This window comes from Zosterops lateralis (assembly GCF_965231275.1).
Source record: "Zosterops lateralis genome assembly, chromosome: 1".
In the NCBI taxonomy this organism is placed as follows: domain Eukaryota; kingdom Metazoa; phylum Chordata; class Aves; order Passeriformes; family Zosteropidae; genus Zosterops; species Zosterops lateralis.
The window spans coordinates 102,952,506-102,969,847 of NC_139762.1; the positions used below are offsets into that span (position 1 = coordinate 102,952,506).

Genomic DNA, 17,342 nt, shown 5'->3' on the forward strand with positions numbered 1-17,342 from the left:
CTTGATTTAGCTGCAAATACTACGTAGAACAGGAAAAAGTTTAACCATGTTGGCATCATATGGTAACTTGTCTGAACATGAGTCTGCATTGACATGACATTCAGTCAGCTCCAACACTTTGGCTGTGTTCTTGGGTGGTACGCTGAGGAGCTTGCCCACAGCCAGACCGAAAGCTCATCTGCACAGACAAACCATGCTGTGTCTTCCAGGTTCTAAGGTAGCATTTAAATAACAGTTCCTCCCTAAGTAGAAAGCATCTTAGTGCTGTGATGGCTCTCTTGCCAATACTCACTGAGAACAGTATTCCATCTTTCTGCGGTGAAGTTCCCCCATTAGTAGATGAGCCATACAAAGGTCATGCCACCCCATGCGCTATTCTGAAGCAAGCAGTTGGACTTAAATAGGTCTGAATATGGGCTGTCTGTATTCCCATTCTGTTTTTCATGGGACAAGTTTGCCATTTTTGACATAAAAACATCTCTCTTGATGCATGTGCAGGTTAACTGGATTTATAAAATTACCTGTGTTGGAGGACATTTGAAGGTCATTAATCCATTCAGAGCATTCAGGCCACCTCCAGAACTGCTCACTTGCAGTCCAGGGCTGTCCCCCCTGCACAAGCTGCTTGAGCCTTTTAGGTCCAGTCATGAGAGGGTTCCTGCACTGGCCATTCTGGGGATGAGTAGCAGCACTCTGAAGTAAGTTACTGACATGCATTTTTGTCCCTCCCATCTAGACTGTGAAAGGAGGCATCTCAGAGACAAGAATTGAAAAACGAATAGTCATCACAGGAGATGCTGATATTGATCATGATCAGGTAAAGTCTACAAACTGTTAAAAAGGCTGCCCTGGACACTGCCAAATAGAACATTTCTAAACGTTCCTTTGACAGATATTATTCATACTGGCATGCCTTAAATTAAGCTGGTATAGTAGTTAAATCAGTGATGGTATATTTCATATTTTAATCATTTTCCTCATTTGTAAATTGTGTAATATGTCATGAATCTCTCCACCTTGCTACTGATCATGCATGTTCCACCTCCTTTTTGTTTTTGCCCTTCTGTGGTTTCCTTGGGATAGGCGCTGGCTCAGGCAATTAAAGAAGCCAAAGAGCAGCACCCTGACATGTCAGTGACCAAAGTAGTGGTACATAAAGAGACAGAAATCACACCAGAAGATGGGGAGGATTGACCACAGGTAAGAGGACAAGATGATTTTCCTAGGCATTTACTGGGCTGGCATGTTGCAGATGTTGTTTTCCTACCATATTTCACCTTTAACTCTTCACTTTCTCTCGCTGGCATTTTCAAGTTCCTGGTTATCAGTTCTGATATTTGAAAGTAAACCACAGTCAGCTCTAGACATCTGCCTTCATTAAACAGTGCCAGCTGGAGAAAGAGGAACTACTCATTTGCTTTTGTTGGCTCTCTGAAAAGTCCTCATTGTCCATGCTTTGTTATAGTCTAATTCTCTACTTCTGAAGTCATAAAAAAATCTGTTGTCTGCCTTTGTGTCATTTAAGAACAAAAACAATTTGTTCTTAAAGGTGTGCATTTTGGTTTAAAAATGCCAAGGGAAAAACCTACAGCTGCTTTCTAAATGTCTTGTGCAGATATGTTAAAAGTTACGCTTCAATTCCTAACTTGCAAAGATATGGTCCAACTCGCTTTTAAATGCAGTGAATTAGTTTGTCAGCATTTGGGTGTCTTGGCTTTCTTGTACTTGAAAGAACATTTAATGTGTTAAAGCAGCATTGTTTATCAGGATGAGATGATAATGCAGCTTTCCTTGCGTCTAGCTTTTTCTCAGTAAAGGCATGCTCTCCAATAGTGGCTGGCTAAACAGACGTCTCAATATTCCTGTATTTATTCTGTGTGCAGAAACATGTCACGCATACTAACCTGCTATGCAAAAGCTCTTAATGCCAGCACCATTGCAAAAATTGCTTTGAATGCTGTATGCAGAAGGGGAAGAAAAAGCTGCTTGTCAGATTTGTTGAATCGATAGCAGCATTTTATTCTTAAAACAATGTGTATTCCATAGCACTTGGTGTAAGTAACAGAGTATAATGCACAGCACCTTTTGAAGCTCTTTGGCTCTCCTGCTTTTGGATATACAGACCCTAAAGAAAAATGAATTTCAGTGTCAGTTATTTATTTGGAAGATGGAACCAGTCACTAAGGAGTGAATAGCTGTGATTCTTGTGGTATTCTGCTAATTGTTTCAGAGACAGTTCAATGTGGCTTGCTTAAAAGTCTATTGATGTCACTAAATCTTTCCATTGGTTCAGTGGACTTTGGATTTGGTCCAAGTTGCTTATACTGGGATGATGCCATTTTCAAACAGCTTTTCTTATACAAACATATTGACGAAATCTCTTTTGCAAGAGAGTTGTTTTGAATAATTAACTTGGTTCTCTTTTCTGCAGGAATAGCCTAGAATGCATATGAATCCAGACATGCATACCAGTAGGAATACGAGAGCCTATACGGAGTCTCAGTTCCAACCTGACTGACTTGTATCTGTCTATGGAAAATTTCAGTACAGAAGAATTGATATTGACCGTTAATAAAGAAACTGGCAGAGATACCTTCCCATAGAAAGCAATCTGAATCAGCAGCAGTTAAACAATATTGCATGAAGCAACAATAAAATTACAGAAAAGCAGCATTTTTAATTTTCTTAAAATGTCTAAGTTTTCAGCTTTACCTGCACGTTCATAAACAATATAAACAGTGATCTCATGTAACACATAAACAGTTCATGCCTTTCACAGTTTCTGAAAGTCTAAACAAATTAAAATTTGTTAGGTGGCAAGCCTTTTGTTTACAGATATTGTAAATGAAGATTACCCCCAAAATGCTAGAAGCTGTATAGGTACTGTGTATAATGTTTTACCACACATTAGATGTGCCAATAACACAGTTTATTCAGTAAACAACTTGAATCTTATATTTGTTTCATCTGGTTTTATTACTGCCCAATAAACGATGATGAATCTTTACTCTTATCAAAACATATAAATGCTTACAAAGTGTGCTTTGTATACCTGACTGAATACCTTATGAGGTAGTAATGATTTTAGCATATTAACTTTAATGATTTTTGTCAGCATTGTTCAGAGTCAGCTTCCAGTCACCCTTCACAGATCCTAACCTTGTAAATTATATGTAGTTATTTTGGAGAAAAAAAAAAATCTGTATTTTACTTAGTTTGCAGCTTTAGAAAATTATTAATCTGAAATAACCATGATGGTTTTCTATTGATTTCCCTTTTGTTCTCAGAGGAAAAAAAAAATCTATTTGAGAATCTGGTCAGCATTTACTATCTAGTTCTGAGTCAAGCCTTAACCTGTACAGAGTGTCCACTGAAAACTCGCTAGTGTCCAGCTCTAATACCCACGGAAGGGATAGCGTCCATTACACTGTCAGCTGCATCACAACACATGGTGAATGTATGTTTCTGCATAGTGAAATAAAAGTGGTAAATGCATCTGAAATTGTATTGTTCTGTGTCTAAAAGCACCTAGTGGTTTTTAGTATTCAAAACATCAAAATGTTATGTTTGTAAGACACCACAGGTTTTACTCGTGTGCACAGTAGATGTGTTTTGTCTTTAGTGGCTGACACTGCACTGTGCAGACAGTGGGAGTTAGCAGAGAATCCAAAGGGATGACAGTGTTCACCTTTGGGCACATGATGTTTGCAAAGGAAAAGGACTGTTTGATTCCTTCTGTTTTATCTGGTTGTGTAACATTTCACCGAAGCTAAATGAAGAATTTTGTTGTTGCTTAGAAAGTAAAGGCCAGTAGCGCTTGATCCAGATCCACTCTCGTTTTGTACTTTGGCTCTGAAACATGGATAAAATTCTCTTTAAAGCAGTATTATTTATTGTTTTTTTGGGGGTTTTTTCTCTTTTTTTTTTTTTTTTTTTTTTTTCCTCCGTTGCCACATCTCATTGACACTCCCCTGGTAGTTTAAGAGAAATTCGTAACAATTAGTTCACCCTTCAATCTGTATTTCCTTGTAGGATTGAAAGATAGTGGGTACAAGCAGACTTTTCAGGACATAAAGGGCCAAATTTGCCCTTCGTTGTTTACACAGGGCTCCCTCCCATTGAAGTCAATGGATTTGCCTTCAGTGGAGAGCAGGATTTGACCCAGTGACTTGTTAATAAATGTTTATTTTCATAATTTACAAAAAAAAAATAGTATATATAGAGAGAATAACCTGTAGATAATAATTAAAAGTAATATCCCAAGGCTTTTAAAGCTTTGCCCTTAGTCTCCAAAACATCTTCCTTCCACCAGCCATTCTTCATGCCTTTAAATCCAGAGTGCTAACGATGTAACCCCTCCCCACACCGCCGTCATTGTTACCTGTCACCTAATGACCGAGGCAAAGTCTGTTGTGACCTTTGATGGCCCTCTCCTCCTCCTAGCCCAAGTCCATTGCTGCTCTCATCCCCCTGAGTGACAGTAGGCTCAGCTCTCTGGTGCTGCTGGTGCCCCGCGGTGGTCAGGGGTGGAGGAGCTCCTCACCCTGTCTCAGCCGATGGTGCACCAGGCCCTTGCTACCGCATCAGGAGTTTTAGACTCTGAAGCCATATCAATCCTCCCTCAGGTGCCCCTCATGTTGTCAGCTAAGAAACAGCATTGTATTACCTCAGAGAGACGTGGGGCGTTCGCAAAGCCTTCTCTCCAGAGTTAGCATTATATTTTAGCATGGCTTGAGGAGATTGTACTCTGGTGATCGTGCACAAGTATGTACACTGTCTAAAGATATTGCATTGTAAGAAGTTAGTCTCCTTGGAAAGGACACTCACCACTAAGATATTGCCTAAGTGCATATAAACTATGAGGAGATGAGAGTGGACAGGCAAGGACATCTCAGTGCCACTGTTGGTAGTAGACCCTTGTTTGGGGGATGGTTCCTGAAAGTGATAGCTTTGGTTTTTGTTAGAAACTGTTTCTTGGGTTGTCTGCCTAATGCTGTGCCACATGAAATAAAGAGCACCTGCCTGTTTCTACCAACCATCTTTTGTCTCTGTCTCTTCTCATTTATTTTTGGTCTTTGTTGACTTCTCAACATAAACCAGCCTGGAAAACAAACTATCACATAGTATATTACTTGTGGGTAGCATTGCCAACAGAGACACCAGCACGGGAGACAGCCTTACTTGCTACAGGTGGAATCCCAACTTCAATCCTGAGAGAACCTACTACTCTGCGCCATTGTGGTAAGGGGTTTGCACACCAGGCAAGAGTGGGAATAGCAAGTGACCACTGCAATAATGACCATTCCACATACAGAAGGAGAGAATACATCAAACTGACATTTTTTAAGGCTGCTTGGAATCCCTTAACATTTATGCCCCTGAAGTTTTTTAAGGCTGTCTCTTCACAAATGGCAAGTAATGGTGTTTCTGTGCTCAAGCAAATATAAAAAACATTTATGAGCTTCTAAATCCATATACTAGATCAAAGCAAGGGTTTAACAGCTTAGCCTTACTTCTTTCCAGAGCAGATTTAGGCAGCTGGTGAGATGATATGCTTCATCTGTAAAACAGTTTGTATCTGCTAAAATTATAGTTCCTCATAAATAGTTCTTTATGGCATATGAATTCGACATTGAGTCCAGGCTTCAGTTTGGCAGTCACTCTGGTGAGTCTTGCTGCAGGCTTACACCAAAATAGTTCTGTCAGATAAGATCAGAAAACCCATTTACAAACCTCACCTTTACATCTTCTCTCTTCACAGGTGATAAGGATGAGATAAAGAAATTCATTCCCCTTTTTTATACCGGAACAATAATGGTCGAGGTTCTTCAGAAGTAGGAATCAAATAATTATTTTTAATAATGTTTCCTAGTTATTAAAGGTTTATGACATGCCTGAGGCAATGCTGAGATCTCCTACAGTCCTGTATAGATCCCAAGGTACAGTGGTGGTTTGAGGTACTATGGATGGATTATGGGTAGACAGGTGGATGGCTCTGAGAAACACTAACTCCATGGCTTATGTTATTTTTAAGGAAAGAAAATTAGGCACTTTTTTAAAATCTATAGATTCCAAAGGCTGTAGCAATTTTACACTGCAAATAGTGAGTTGCTGTGTTTTTTGTCATTAATGTTATGCCACATCAGCAGAGTCTTCCTGTGGTTGTTCCAGTGCCTCAGAGCAACACAAAATACCAGCCTTCCTAATTAAAACTCAGTCATACTTAAAATGACTTTTATTACTTATGCATCTTTTAGTTCCATCCATCTCAAGGACTTATATATAGATAAAAAATGGGGCATATTATTAGTTTTTCCATAAAAATATTTTCCATAAGTTTCTGTATTCACTGACTATAACCAGATTATTCCATGGAATACTGTTATACCTTGGAATACTGTTAGCCCCTGTTCAGACTGTACATTAATCTGGTTTATGCCATTTGTTTCCACCTGCACCCTTTTTTCTGACTCCTATTTAATACCAGTCCTGCTCCTCAGCTGGAACTAATGGTTCCTGTAAAGGTTTCTGGAGCAGAATTTCAAAAATCCTTGTTTAAAGGGAAACCAATATGCTCAGATGAGACAAACAAAAAAAAAAAGTCAGTCAACTTTCTTCCATCATCTCATGTTCCCAAATTCAGCTATAACCTCCATAAATCAGTGACCTCACCCTTGCAGCTGAAATGAACATCACTCATTGTAAGTAGTATTAATGGCCTGTCTTTGAGCATGACTGCAGTGACATAAAAGGGAAAAGAAAAATGAGAAAGACTTCTGACACTGGAAATTGTTTTTATTTTTAAATACATTAGATTTTTATCTCTACAGTCTACCAGCTCTACTTTCTCCAGTATAAAACTTAAATTACAAAACTTTTATTCTTAGGTGGGGTAGGCTGCAGGGTTTGTTGGTTTCTTTTTTTTTTTTTTTGTTTTGTTTTGTTTTGTTTTGTTTTGTTTTGTTTTGTTTTGTTTGTTTTTTGTTTTTGTTTTTTTGGGTTTTTTTGTCCAGAGTTGACTAGGAATTTCTTTTCCATTTTCTAGAAGTGTCTTTGCTGTCTTCTGTGGTGAGGTGTACCATGACTCTTCTGTGCATAACCAAAGCTTGGGCAATGTCAACTAAGAGGAACTGAAAAAAAAAAAGCAGATCTCAGAACATACGCAGCTTTGTAGCTACCTGAATTACAACCCAGAGGGTGTTTCCACAAGCCTTGCCTTACAGTGCACATGTTAAGTACTGGGTATGTGTTATTTGGTTGATAATCCTGGGTGGCTAAAGTGAAAAAGATACAAGATTAGACGAAGCACATTAAAGAGAAGGGTGTTACCACAAATTGTACAAAAATGCAAAGAAATAAAGCAATATATCTGAGTATTTCAAAGCCTTATCCAGTAGGAAGAGTCCAGCTAACATGATGTTTTCTTAAACCAAGAGTGTTGCTAGCCCAGATGTCCATTCTCAGTGGATTTAGGAGGCTATTTCTCAGACATATTGGTTTTCTGGTCAAACATTTGGCATATGAAGGCTTCTGAAGGCATTTTTATCCCTGTAGTCCAATCTCCAATCAATATACTACTTAGATAGATGTGAATAATTTTATGTAGTCACAGAGGTGGTGACAGTTTAACTGCTCATCTTTAGAGCTCCTAAATCCTAAGCTACTGTGCAAACACGCACACATATTTCCACAGAACATTATTTGTTCTAAGAGTATTTTGATTAAATCATCCTTTAATATCCATTAAACAATAGATTTTTGGTTTGGTTTGTTTCTTTCCATTTAAAATGCCATCTGGTGGTTGACAGGTAACAATTTTCTTTCCTGCAATTAGATGAGATGTCAGTGCATCATTTTTGTCATATCATTCTATAAAAAGGAACAACAAAAAACCAGTGCAACACGTGGCCTGATATCATAGAAATAAACGACTGACTTGAATACCTGTGTGATATGGTTTTTGTGATGAGGACACTTCGGCATACTCTGGGAAGACAGCCAGTGTAATAGTGATCCCACCACTTCCCAGTTATTTTTGTTCCTTCTGCTTACTTTCATATTCTCCAACTCAACCCATATGTGTTTGATCTGTCAGGCTTCTCTCTGCATCTTTTCTTCTTCCAGCTTTTCTCCCAGCTTTTGAGCAAACTGCATCTGATGCTTCCCTTTCTATTCATTTTGCTGTTACATCGTATCACACCTATCAACCTTCTTGTAAGACTTGCTAATTCTCTGTCCTGCAGTCTTCCCCACTCATCCATAATCACTTCAACTCCTAAAAAAAAATGACACATCCAACCCTTAAGTGTGCATTCCTTTGCTTTCATATCTCTCTACAAATTTCAGTCTTGGTTCATTCTTCTCATCACTGGTGTCTTTCCCTTGAGTGATTTTATCAAGCAGCAGTGTCTGATATTATATATCTCCCTCTTCAACCTTCATCTGATCTCTTTCAACATTTGCTCATTTTCCCTCACATTGACACTTGGACCTTTCATGTTTTCTGGTCCATTAGCTTTGATGAGTTGTCATCTGCTTTCAGACCTTTCAAACCCCATCCCTACTTTTTCTGCTGCTCTTTCTGACCTGTCACTGAAAAGCATGCATGATGGAAATGCTGTAGATTGTTTGCCTTCAATAAAATAAACATTATTTTCTCTAACAGTATTAAAATACACTCTTCTATTTAAATAAATCCCACCCCCCAAGAAGACAATATATGTGCTGCCTGTTTCTTCTACATCTTTCTGCATGGGCTCCTGCCCATACCTTTCAAGGGGAGCAAAATTAACGTGCAGAATTAACAAGCACAATGACTCTTACCAGCCTCTCTATTTCCTCTTCATTCTCAACTTGTCCTTTTCACAGCCATAGAAGTATTTTGTCTACTTCAATTCCTGACAGCCTCAATGCATCCTCATGATTGCATCCCAAGGGATCTTTCTCCTCACAGTATCAGCTTTATTTCCTAAATTTTTAGTTCCTCTCATGTTAAAAATGTCTGCTCTGGTCCCCATCGAGTCTCAATTTCACCTCTAGGATCATGTTGTTGACATTATCTGAAACAGCCCTCTCCCACTCTGGAGGCCAGCCTGTTTTTCCCACAAGAGACAGCACAGCAGTTCTTCTCCAGGCTCAGGCTCAGGCTCAGGACTAGTATTTTTCTGTTGTTCTCCATGACTTGCCCTCTCTGTACACACATTCCCCAATTTTCTGTCTCAGTTCTGTCCTCCTCTCTGTGCTCTCTTAAGTCCTTCCGACTCTCTATCCACTCTTTTAGCAAAGGCCCTCCTTGTTTCACTCCACTTTTCTGTGGAAATATTTGGAGCTCATGGTGTGCATCCAGTCTTCCTTTATACTGCCTTGCTGTGATCTTCCCTGGATCTTCATCCAGCCCATTTCTGGACATTATTTCTGTCCAACTTATTGAAAGTAAGGTTAATATTGCTTCTTTTCAAGCAATTTGTGTATATATACAGCTGCAGCACTTTTTAGTAGAAACAGCTCTGTCTAATGTGTGTTACCACATTAGAACTTCTGTGTGAAGGCAAAATGGAGACACCCCAGGAAATGTGACATTTGTTCGTGTGTGAGAAAAAAGAGGTAACATCATTGCTATGTTGACACCTACACTGTTCTGGAATAAACCCCCAGTTTTATTTCCACTGATAAAAATGCCCATGACCAAATAGGCATCTTCACTGGGGTCCAGCCTTGTAGTCTCTGAACTGGAGCTGGATTCTACCTGATCTGCTCAGAGCAAGGGCTGAGTAAGGGGACTGTTTCCTCCCGTTCTAGTACACATGACACATAAACCTTAGGAATACAGTGAAATGTTCTGACCCACATGAGCCAGGCTGCTGTGACACAGGCTGAGCAGGTCAGGTATCAACTCACTGATTACATGCGTTGGGGCATTTATACTGAAATGATGCACCAACAACATTTATCCAGCCATGCTACTCAGCTCTCCTTCAGTGCATTTAATGCTGCAGGAGGAAGTTGGCATAGCAGAAGAGAGGCAGGCAAAGCACAGGCTTGAGGGTGACAGGAGCCTTGGCTGGCACCCTGCATGTTCCATCTGTGTTGTCAAGTACATCAACCACCCCAGCAATTATAGCTAATGGATACTGTGACAACAGTAGGCCCAGTTGGCTACCTACCCAAATTTTTATCATTATACACCCTTGTTTTTCCAGAAATGTATGTACAATGTGGGAAGCTGATTCCAGTTTCTCCAGTGAAGAATGTTAATCTCCTATTGACAATTGACTGTGCAGTGTTAAGGAAGCCACCTGGTGCTGTGGCAGGCCAAACCCCATTGCTCTAGGGATTTGGAACAAGTTGGGGGTTTTTTGTCAAAAGAAAACTAATTTGGCCAAAACTAAAAACCCTCCTTTCACAGTGATGTGAAAAGATCCCACCAAAAGCCTTATCAAAATTCCATCAAAACATCAGTATTGTTGACATGTTATGGTGGCAAAATCAATTCCTTCACTTTGTATGATGGAACTTATTTTTGAGCCTGGGGAAGATGATGAGACTGAAAGACAAGGTAATTGGTAATAGTTCAGGATCAAGAAAGCTGCATCTTATTCCTGAGTTTCAGTAAAAAAACTTTGCAATCATGTCAAACTCTATGCTGTGTCTACAGCATTAATTTTGTACTTCTTCAAGGCAAAAGCAATGGTGGCAAAGAGGAAGAAAAATCTCGTGGCTACTGGTAAGAGAATGATCACGTGGAAAAGAGAAAACCTCCACGTATGTGCAAGTAAAATAAGGGAGTAGTATTGCAGCAGATGGTGATACAGAACAACGAATAGCTATGTGGGTTTTGTAAAAATCTTGGGTTGTTTGTTTTGTTTTTTTTTTAGGAAAATGAGGTAGGGCAGAGGGTGCTAATGCAGAATTTCTGAAAAAGTAACACAACCTACTTGTCTAAGTGATGCTTGGTAAAAAAATAAATCAGACAAAATGTACCACATGTAACAAAAAGATGACATATGCAAGACAACACATCTCTTTTGTTAGCATGTATCCTGTAAAATGCATTCTTAGTGTTCATTGCAGTCATAAATTACTAGCATTGCTGTCTCCAAAAGGAATAAAAATGGTGATGGACTAAAATCCATCTACCATCTGAAACAGACATATTTCATCTTTACATGCTATTACTTTAAGGCTTCAATGAAGAGATAAGAATAGAAAAGGCCATTCCCATACTGTTGCTAAATTCCACAGCATGTCCTCAGGTTATATAATACTAAAACATATCTCTAATCATGTCTTTAGATACTAACAACTGTGCTGTTATTTGATGATACTTTTAATGTGTGCCAAGGAGAAACTATGGAAAATAATCTATATCCAATGCCTGCACAGTTGCTGTGAAGATAATGATGATGGTTCAGTCATGAGCAAAAAATTTCAAGGGATTTCCTCATGCAGTAATATTTGCATTTGTATTTTCCCCTTCAAAAACAGGCACAAAACTACAAATTGTGTGAACAAAACCGAAGTATTCCAACACTAAACCAGTAATATCTCTGTACCTACATGAAATTATGCAAAGCAGCAATTGCTGAGACTCCCAAGTGAGCTGATTTCAGCTGTACATAATTTGATAATGATGTTCACCTTAAATTATCTGCTTGGTCAAAGAAGACGTGGGTTCAGCTGCTCTGGCAAATAGATTTCTTATAAGTCAATTGGTAAAGCTTTTGTCAAAATTGATGCACACTGTCTTGTTTTGGATAGACAAGTATCTGCCAAGGAAGATTGGAGTCTTCCTTGGAACATAAGCCCCCTCCTTCCCCTTTTAAAATTATTATAAATTTGCAATTAAAAGGCTATCAGGCAAAGATTTTGGGAATAGGTATAGCAGTTCTTTACCAGGGATATTAAAAATACAAATGTTGTAGTACAAAAGAATAAGCAAACAAACAAACAAGGAATCCCAGAAAACTCTGACAGAGTCAGAAATACAACCTGACACCCTGTTGGTCAGGGCATTGGAAACAGTCCAAAGTCAGCCCTCCTGGAGTGGCAGATGTGGTCCTGTTGGAAGCAGAGATGATGGTACTCTGGAGCCAAGGGTCCCAAAGTGAGTCTGGTCTTCCTTTGGGAGTCCCGTGGGAACACCGGAGTGCCTGGTGACACTTGTGGCTTTTTTTATCTAGGTGGAAATGGTTTGGCTCCTTCTCCCTGGGTAGAGCATCTCACAATAGGATGATGAAATGTGTGATGCCATTGGTGAGCTTTAATGGTCCATTAACAGAAGATATTCCCATGGGGGTAGTGGAAGAGTGAACAGAGATAAGAAACACTGCTTCATCTGGTTTTAACACTGGCTTGAGAGGCAGTGGAAGACTGAGCAGAGATAAGAAACAATACCCCACCTGGTTTTTAACAGCTGGCTTGTTATCAGAGAAGACAGTTTCCCCCTCTCTTCTGGAGTTACAACAGATAAAGAAAAATCTCCCCAGCTGAGCTTTGGCCATCTCTTTGTTTTGGTTAAGTACTCTTTAAGTATCCAACACTTAGTCTCTTCGGTAACTTATGGGGAAAAAAGTCTTTAAAGTAAAAAAGGAACAAACCTAACCCCTAACAGCACCAACAATTAAAACCCGCCCACCAGCACTGTTTTGCTGCTGGAGAGAAATAATGAGAAATATTTTGAGACAACAGTAAAATCTAAGACCTCCTAATAGAGATGTCTCTGCATCCATTTCTCTCTCAGAGGAAGAAAAAATAAACAGACAGCAGAATTTCCCTCTTGATTCTCTTGGTAATACACTGATGGATAGAAGTCATAATCTCATGCAGGCTTTGCTTCTGACAGGGTAAGCCATTGTCCTCAGAAGATGTGGTATTTGAGAGCACTGGATGCGATGGTGTGTTTTGGATCTGGTGGTGAGTTTTCTAGATGGTTTTCAGCAGTCTCCTCACCAGCCCTTTCTGCCCAGTTACATTGCAACTAATCTAGAACTGCACAGGGGAGAAACCTGCCTCTTCTGGTTCTGCTTCTCCTTCCTAGGTGTTCTACAGTGTTTCTCACTGTTATGCATTATGGACCCCTTGGCTCCCATCCTTCTTCAACAAAGCTTTCAGCTTCATCTCAGTCATTTTCTCTGGGATGAAGTAACAGCCACACTTCCTGTTGAGCTTTACTGTCATCTTCCTGGTAGGAAAAAAAAACAGTGACACAAGTCACAGGACCTGAAGATCTGACCTTACCAAGTCTTTTGGATTCAACAAATACAATACCCCTACTACCTTGATGACAGAAATTTTCACAGGCATCCATATCCATGCAAGGTGGCAGAGAAACTTCCCTTATGCCAACTTGTCAGCCAATACCCTTGGCCTGCTCAGAGCCTGCTAGGATAGTAGGCAGGACTAGGATCTGTCCACAGAATAAACACCCATGTACTGGGTCTCAGTCCCTTTTGTGGATATGACTGAGCATTAATCTTTCTGTTAGCAGAAAAGAAATGCATAAAATAGCTACCTAAAAAGAAGTTGAAACCCTATAAAAATATAACGCCCTCCTCTACTATTTTCTATTTTTATTTTTATCAAATGATAGCTGCACTATGTCTATATCCATTTTTCAACAACTATTCCTTACAAATTCCTTACAAATTCATAGTTCTCTATACCCTGCTGCTGTGGCTGATGAGCAGAAGTTCACAAATGCAGCGTGTATTAGTATTATTGTCTGTATTCGATTTATCCCATTGCAAATACTAAGGTATAATTAATCTCATGGCTGATAAAAACAAGTTGAATATTTCCTTCTGTATCTGTAATAGGAACTTCTTTTAGACTGAAGTCAGTCATTTGATGTGCAGAAACAGACACTTCTCTCAAATTCACATGAAAGTGACTGCAACAGTAAGAAACTTGTGCTTAGCTCCAACACAACAAAGGTGAAAAGAAGGTCAGTACCTTTCCTCAGACAGTTTGCATTTTTGCTTCACTGGGAAAGAAACACCCATCCACTTCACAACAGCTTTCTGCTGTTATTCAGAGACAGATCCCTCCACATGTCCATTTTATATGTTATGCTGGTCATCAGCATGGCTTGTCAAGATCTTGCTTTTGCAGATGATAATACAACTGAAACATTAACAGCAATTCCTTAACTTCTTCTTTCTCTTTACGTTTGAAATAAAATTATCAGGTGGTTCTCAGATCAGCCTTAGCAAATGACAAGGAAACCTGTCATTTTGATTTGATATTATTTTCTGTATCTTGGTTCCAATACAAGTACAAGTGAATTAGGCATGGCAGTGGCAATGGGAAGCCACAGCTTCCAACACATGAGAGGAAATCTCAGTGAGAGATATTGTCTCAGGACATGGAAATGTGTAATAGAAGAATTAAAGAATGTATATTCTTTTCTACAGTGCATATTCCTTTCTACAGTGCCAGACAAGGAAAGAGTTGTGACAGATCTAGAAGGAAATAAAGCATCTGCCTATATCACACAGGTAAACATAAATATTTGTCTCTAAAAAGAGATTTAATGTAGAAAAGAAAGTCTGTATACCCTGAGGTCTAGGAGTCGAAATAACCCCCAGAGATGGGTCTGAAGGATGTAACCCTAAAAGAAGGCTATGCAAACACCAGATGTATAGCAGATTTACCAGGTTGTACTGAAAGCAGGAGAAATAACTTGGAACAGAACATTTACTATATGTTTGCACTCCAACAACCAAATTTGTGAACAGTACTTGCTAGATATGCTACTTTTGTTACTACAAGATTTGGAGTTCTGGTTTGAAGCCAGATGAGAAAAGAGAAAGGAATTCTGCTGTGACAAGTTTTGTTGGGGCAGCAAACAGAATTCTACAAGGCCTTCCCATTTCTAGGTACAACCTTTTGTGATTTTAGTAAACTTTATACAGAACGTATACATTCCACTCCCGGCAGGAACTCTTAAAGCCCTCTTGCCCTTTAAAACTGTGTATCTTTAAATGTTGCAGGACACTGTGTAGTATCTCTCTGAAGTATGACCTTGCCTCAGAATTTTACTTCAGAAGATCAATATTCCTTCAAACAGGATTTTTCCACCCAATATCTGGCAGTCAAATCACTAAAAATCAAAGAAAATCACTAGAACTACAATATCAGAGCAGCCTCATAATTACAGCAATGAAAATCAAGGCCTATGAACATGACAGATCTTTTGGGGCCCAAACTGGTGAGGTTTATTTTACCATATGAAGGTAAGTCATGAGGTACATATGCCTAAGCTTTATTAATATTTTTTTCTTCCATGAGAAACTGTAAATACACAGTCTAGAAGCTCTTGACCACACCTCTAGGTTTAAACCAGTGTATTGAACACAGGTTGTATATCTGGCATGATGTCTGGCTGACTTATTTCACACTGACACACTGCAAAAAGAGAGGAACTGATGCTGTTGTAGACCACAATGACACAGACTCCGACTTCAGAAGGCTGAAAATTACTCTTCTACTTTTGGGATGTGTCTCCCTTTTATACTATTCTACATAGACCAATTTGAATGGTGAAACAAAGACAAACCTCTTCAATCACATTGGTCAGACCAGAGGGACATCAAGAAGAAGTCCCTCCTAGGGAAAAGAATGAAAACATAGGTACAGTTACAAAAACAGATCTCTTGTTTACAGAAAATTCCCTGGGAAAAGAGTTTCAGAAAACCAAAACATCTCAGATATGGAACCAGGGCTACAAGGAACTAATAACAATTAAGTTCATCATCAGTACAGTATATACTGTACTATATATATTGTGTATATATAGTTTGTTTTACTATACTGTCTTGAACCCCTGTTCATGGTCCACAACTTCATTTTGCAAGACACAGGACATATATAGAACAAGAATATGGATTCTTCCACCAAACAGCTTACAGGCAATGCAAGAGACATTGGTAAAGACATCTAGGTGAATAGAAAGGGATGTGAGGGATAAAGGATCCCAGTGCACATGGTTTGCCTACTGTAAAGAGTTTTAATAGAGGAACTTTTAAGCAGGACAAGAGAAACAATTTATTCATGTTTATAGACAATTTCCAGAACAAACTCAAAATAGTCCCACAAAGACTGAGAGAAAACCTAAGGTAAACTAAGAAATTAAGATGCAAGTTTTGATGGCTGGACTAGTGACAGGACATGATTGTGGAGGCCAATGAAGCAAGAAACTAAACTGTACCAAGGTGGAATGGAGCCAAAGATCACAGAGAGTTTTATTCAGGGAAGACACACACGCAGTAATCATCTTTGTGGGGAGTTCTTAGATAAGCTTATAAAGATGACAAAATAGGCAGTTATAATCATCCATCAACAAGGAGGTCACTGACATCTGAGCATGAGGGGGCCTTGAGAAGAGGAGAAAGACATTGAACAGAGAACAGTAAGTCAAAATTAAAGTCAGTGCTCTATAGGGTCCACATACCAGGTACCCAGGAGATAAGAGAAGGGTCAGGTGAGATCAAGTACTCCTAAAGTCAGAGAAGGTGAGAATATTTGAAAATAAGAAGACTGGAAAGTAAAAGCTGTTGCATCCTCTCTCTGGCCTTTCTACACTAGTGATCTTATGAGAGGGAAAATGCACCCAAATCTTACTTGAGTTACTGCTTATGTGAAACTCCTGTGAGCAACATATTGTATGTTCAGGAAAAGCAAAGTAATTAGCTGAGCAGAATTCATGGTTAAATTGCTCCTGCAAAATCAACAAGCAAAAAGTTTTAACAGTGTGTTAGAGGACTGCAACAGAATATTGCCAAAGCAAAGCAGCCTGCAATGCCTAAGGCTGTTATGACATTTTTAGCCTCTGTATTGTGGCTCTTTAACTCTCACAGCAAAACTTGTGAACATCTATAGTTAACACTTAGTGTAGTAAGCTAATAGATAGCATACCGATCCAAAGCTCTAACAGATGCTCTGACTCGTGTGGTGCATGAAATACATAAATATTGTGATCATTAGCAGCCTCTTCTTGAGTATCACAGGGAGTCTCGGGCACCACAATATGAAAAAGACATAAAGCTATCAGAGAGCATCCAAAGGAGGGTCATGAAGCTGGTGAAGGATCTCCGGGGGAAGCCTTATGAGGCTGAAGTCATTTGGTTTGTTCAGTCTAGAGAAGAGGACACTGAGGGGAGACCTTATCACAGCCTCCAACATCTTACAAGGGGAAGCAGAGGAACAGGATCTTCACCCAGGGGGTGGCTGAGCACTGGAACACCTCCCGAGGGAAGTGGTCATAGCACCAAACCTGACAGAGTTCAAAAACCACTTGGACAATGCTCTCAGGCACAGGGTGTGATTTTTAGGGTGGTCCTGTG

The 17,342-nt window shown here is 39.4% G+C and overlaps 1 protein-coding gene across 17 annotated transcripts in view; it reads left to right on the top strand.

The window, feature by feature from the left end:
• EPB41L3 (erythrocyte membrane protein band 4.1 like 3) overlaps positions 1-3,495 on the top strand; it is a 134,341-nt gene extending 130,846 nt beyond the window's left edge. For 16 of the 17 annotated variants that reach the window (XM_083880241.1, XM_083880242.1, XM_083880232.1 and 13 more), the window contains 3 exons: positions 737-817; positions 1,084-1,200; positions 2,432-3,495. In XM_083880241.1, the coding sequence (XP_083736367.1) occupies positions 737-817; positions 1,084-1,194 (192 nt within the window). In that variant the 3' untranslated portion in view covers positions 1,195-1,200; positions 2,432-3,495. The remainder of the gene's footprint in view (positions 1-736; positions 818-1,083; positions 1,201-2,431) is intronic. The other variant, XM_083880245.1, reaches the window with a different exon arrangement.
• Positions 3,496-17,342: the final 13,847 nt, after the last annotated feature.